The 3,220-nt window shown below is 50.6% G+C and overlaps 1 protein-coding gene across 2 annotated transcripts in view; it reads right to left on the bottom strand.

The window, feature by feature from the left end:
* Nucleotides 1-223: 223 nt before the first annotated feature.
* The window catches only part of LOC115813629 (keratin, type II cytoskeletal 8-like), a 6,396-nt gene continuing 3,399 nt past the window's right edge, over nucleotides 224-3,220 (bottom strand). For both annotated transcript variants that reach the window (XM_030776145.1, XM_030776146.1), the window contains 6 exons: nucleotides 3,184-3,220; nucleotides 2,806-2,970; nucleotides 2,296-2,421; nucleotides 1,545-1,765; nucleotides 1,295-1,353; nucleotides 224-1,087 (listed from right to left, as the gene is read on the bottom strand). The exon at nucleotides 3,184-3,220 is cut by the window's right edge and continues 59 nt beyond it. In XM_030776145.1, the coding sequence (XP_030632005.1) occupies nucleotides 930-1,087; nucleotides 1,295-1,353; nucleotides 1,545-1,765; nucleotides 2,296-2,421; nucleotides 2,806-2,970; nucleotides 3,184-3,220 (766 nt within the window). In that variant the 3' untranslated portion in view covers nucleotides 224-929. The remainder of the gene's footprint in view (nucleotides 1,088-1,294; nucleotides 1,354-1,544; nucleotides 1,766-2,295; nucleotides 2,422-2,805; nucleotides 2,971-3,183) is intronic.

The raw sequence follows: 3,220 nt of genomic DNA, 5'->3' as shown, positions 1-3,220 counted from the left end.
GAACACGTTTACACCCAGACCCTTTTTCCAGGCCACGCCCAAAATGTCAATCAACTGTCCCAAGCCAGAGCAAGAGCAGCAAAGAGAGAGACAAGGCAAGAAGTCCAGATCACAGATTTATTTCATTTTGGATGTTACAAAGTCAATTATCCTAAAATAAATCTGCTCAAAACATACAGTAGTTTCTTTTTCTTTTCTTTTTTTTTTGGCATTGAACAGAACATCAAGTATGACAGAGAGAGTCTGGGAGAGAGAGGGCCAGTGTGTGCGGGTCTAAAGTTCATTAGACAGAGAACCTGAGCTGAGCCTGACGTGGGATTTTACAGCTGCCAAATTTGCATGTACCAGTACTCCTCTAGTCTGAGGATGGGCCCAGGCTAATCCAGTCTTGTGTGATGTTCTCCCGCTGCACTTAGAGGTGTTGCAACTGTTTGTGTTGGCCTTGGTGTTGCACAGCCCAGCGCTGTATTCTGTGATTTCAAAAGTCTCAGAGGCTGTAAGTGTGCAGCTGGAGTTTAAGATTTCTTTGCCTGAATTCCTGTCATAACTCTAATTATCTCCTTTATTTTACTCTTCCTTCTTTACATGTCAGTGCAAAAAAAAAACAATGAAACAACCCAGACCTGTCCTCTTACATTCTTGGCTTAAGATTTTGGGGAGAGTATCAGGAAGAGACAGATCTACAAATCCCACACACAAAGGGGGCAGTGAACAATTAGTACAACCGTTAATTATCTTCTGGCCAATCACCTCCAAGAACTGATCGATTAAGCCTTTGTTCAGGGTCTGTAGATACACTCCTCCTGACCCTCAGACACTACTGTAGGTTCTAGTGATTTTGAATAGGACTTCGGTTAGCACCGTTGTTGACGGGGGCGTGTGTTCATGTTGATGCAGGTGAAGGGAGACAGGGTGGGGGGGGGCGGTTTTTAATAGCGCCTCTGGCTAGTGGTCACCACAGAAGATTTGGTGATGGTTGCACCACCGCCGATTCCGCCGATTCCGCCGATTCCGCCAAGTCCGCCAAGTCCGCCGACTCCGCCGACTCCGCCGTAGCCGAAACCACCAGAGCTAGAGCTGGAGAAACCTGTACGCACCGAGACAGAGAAGGAGGAGCCAGTGAGTGAGAACTGAGGTGATTCTCAGTCCAACACAAGGACAGTGTACAATGAAACGCTCTAATTCTTCTGCGTGGGAGCCTGGATCACTCTTTCTAACATTACACGCAGATTCTAACCGTAGATTCTCAGTTTGACCAGAGAAGTAGGTTCTCATTCAGTGAGGGGGCACTTACCTCCACCTCCAGAGGTCTGCTGCACGTGGATGGTGGCAGAGGACCCGCCGGAGGACAGTCTAAGGAGAAACAAACAAACACAGCGTTATGGTTAACAGCCACATGCCATGAGTATGAGACACACATTCACACTGTCCAGTGTACTGGGCATCACTGAATATCTGTGCTTTTACAGAACTGATCTACAGAGACGTGATTAGAGGATACTGAGGTAACTTTACACATGCTCAGTCGGGTAACTATAGCTCACCTGCTCTCCTCTCCTTCCAAGAGCTTCCTGTAGGTGGCGATCTCAATGTCCAGGGCCAGTTTGACGTTCATGAGCTCCTGGTACTCGCGCACCTGCCGAGCCATGTCCTGTTTGGCTCTCTGCAGGGCCTCCTCCAGGTCCTTGATGCGGAGCTTGGCGTCTTTCACAGCGATCTCCCCACGCTCCTCTGCCTCGGCGATCTGAGCCTCCAGGTTAGCACGCTGCTCACAGGGGGGAAAACACAGAGATTTAGTGGCGCTGCTCACAGGGGGGAAAACACAGAGATTTAGTGGCGCTGCTCACAGGGGGGAAACACAGAGATTTAGTGGCTCTGCTCACAGGGGGGAAAACACAGAGATTTAGTGGCGCTGCTCACAGGGGGGAAAACACGGAGATTTAGTGGCGCTGCTCACAGGGGGGAAAACACAGAGATTTAGTGGCTCTGCTCACAGGGGGGGAAACACAGAGATTTAGTGGCTCTGCTCACAGGGGGGAAAACACGGAGATTTAGTGGCTCTGCTCACAGGGGGGGAAACACAGAGATTTAGTGGCTCTGCTCACAGGGGGGGAAACACAGAGATTTAGTGGCTCTGCTCACAGGGGGGAAAACACGGAGATTTAGTGGCTCTGCTCACAGGGGGGGAAACACAGAGATTTAGTGGCGCTGCTCACAGGGGGGAAAACACGGAGATTTAGTGGCTCTGCTGTTGTCCTGGTTGCAGTGCTGCTGTAGATCTTTTTCCACACTCACCTGTCCTTTGACGGCCTCGATCTCGTTCTGCAGACGGGCGATCATACGGTTCAGCTCAGCAATCTCAGCCTTTGTGCTGCGAAGGTCGTCGCCATACCGGCCAGCGGAGGTCTGCATCTCCTCATACTGGTACACAGGGAGCGAGAGGCAGAGGGAGACAGAGACAGTGGGAGAGAGAGAGGGAGACAGAGACAGTGGGAGAGAGAGAGGGAGACAGAGACAGTGGGAGAGAGAGAGGGAGAGTGTGTTAGACCTGCTGTAAATTTAGTCCTGCTGGCAGCGACTCAGACCAGGGCCACAGGTCTGTTTGGCCAGTTATGTCTGTTTAACCCAGTTATGTCTGACCCAGTGTGTCTGTTTAACCCAGTTATGTCTGACCCAGTGTGTCTGTTTAACCCAGTATGTCTGACCCAGTGTGTCTGTTTAACCCAGTATGTCTGACCCAGTGTGTCTGTTTAACCCAGTATGTCTGACCCAGTGTGTCTGTCGGACCAGGTTTTAAACTCTCACCTTCTGTTTGTACCACGTCTCTGCCTCTGCACGGCTACGGTTGGCGATGTCCTCGTACTGAGCACGAACTTCAGCCACGATGGCGTCCATGTCCAGGTTCCTGCTGTTGTCCATCTCCACGATCACTGAGGTGTCTTTGATCTGTGCCTGCAGCTCACGCAGCTCCTACAGGGACCAACGCAAACTGACTTTCAGTATTACCACTCAAACCCAGACTACCGCTGCACTCTCAGTCTAGTGATTTAACCCACTTCGGGCTGAAGAATAGTGAACCATGGAGCTTTACGCATTACAGAGGTCCATAGCCTGTGCTATCAGAAGCCCTTTCTGACTGAGAGAACTGCAGCCACTAATGTGTGATTATGACATGTGGCTCACCGCTTCAAACACAGCCCTGAGGAAGTTGATCTCGTCC

This window comes from Chanos chanos, chromosome 6 (genome assembly GCF_902362185.1).
Source record: "Chanos chanos chromosome 6, fChaCha1.1, whole genome shotgun sequence".
In the NCBI taxonomy this organism is placed as follows: domain Eukaryota; kingdom Metazoa; phylum Chordata; class Actinopteri; order Gonorynchiformes; family Chanidae; genus Chanos; species Chanos chanos.
Note: the sequence above shows the minus strand (reverse complement) of the source record. Positions and strands in the feature narration are given on the sequence as shown.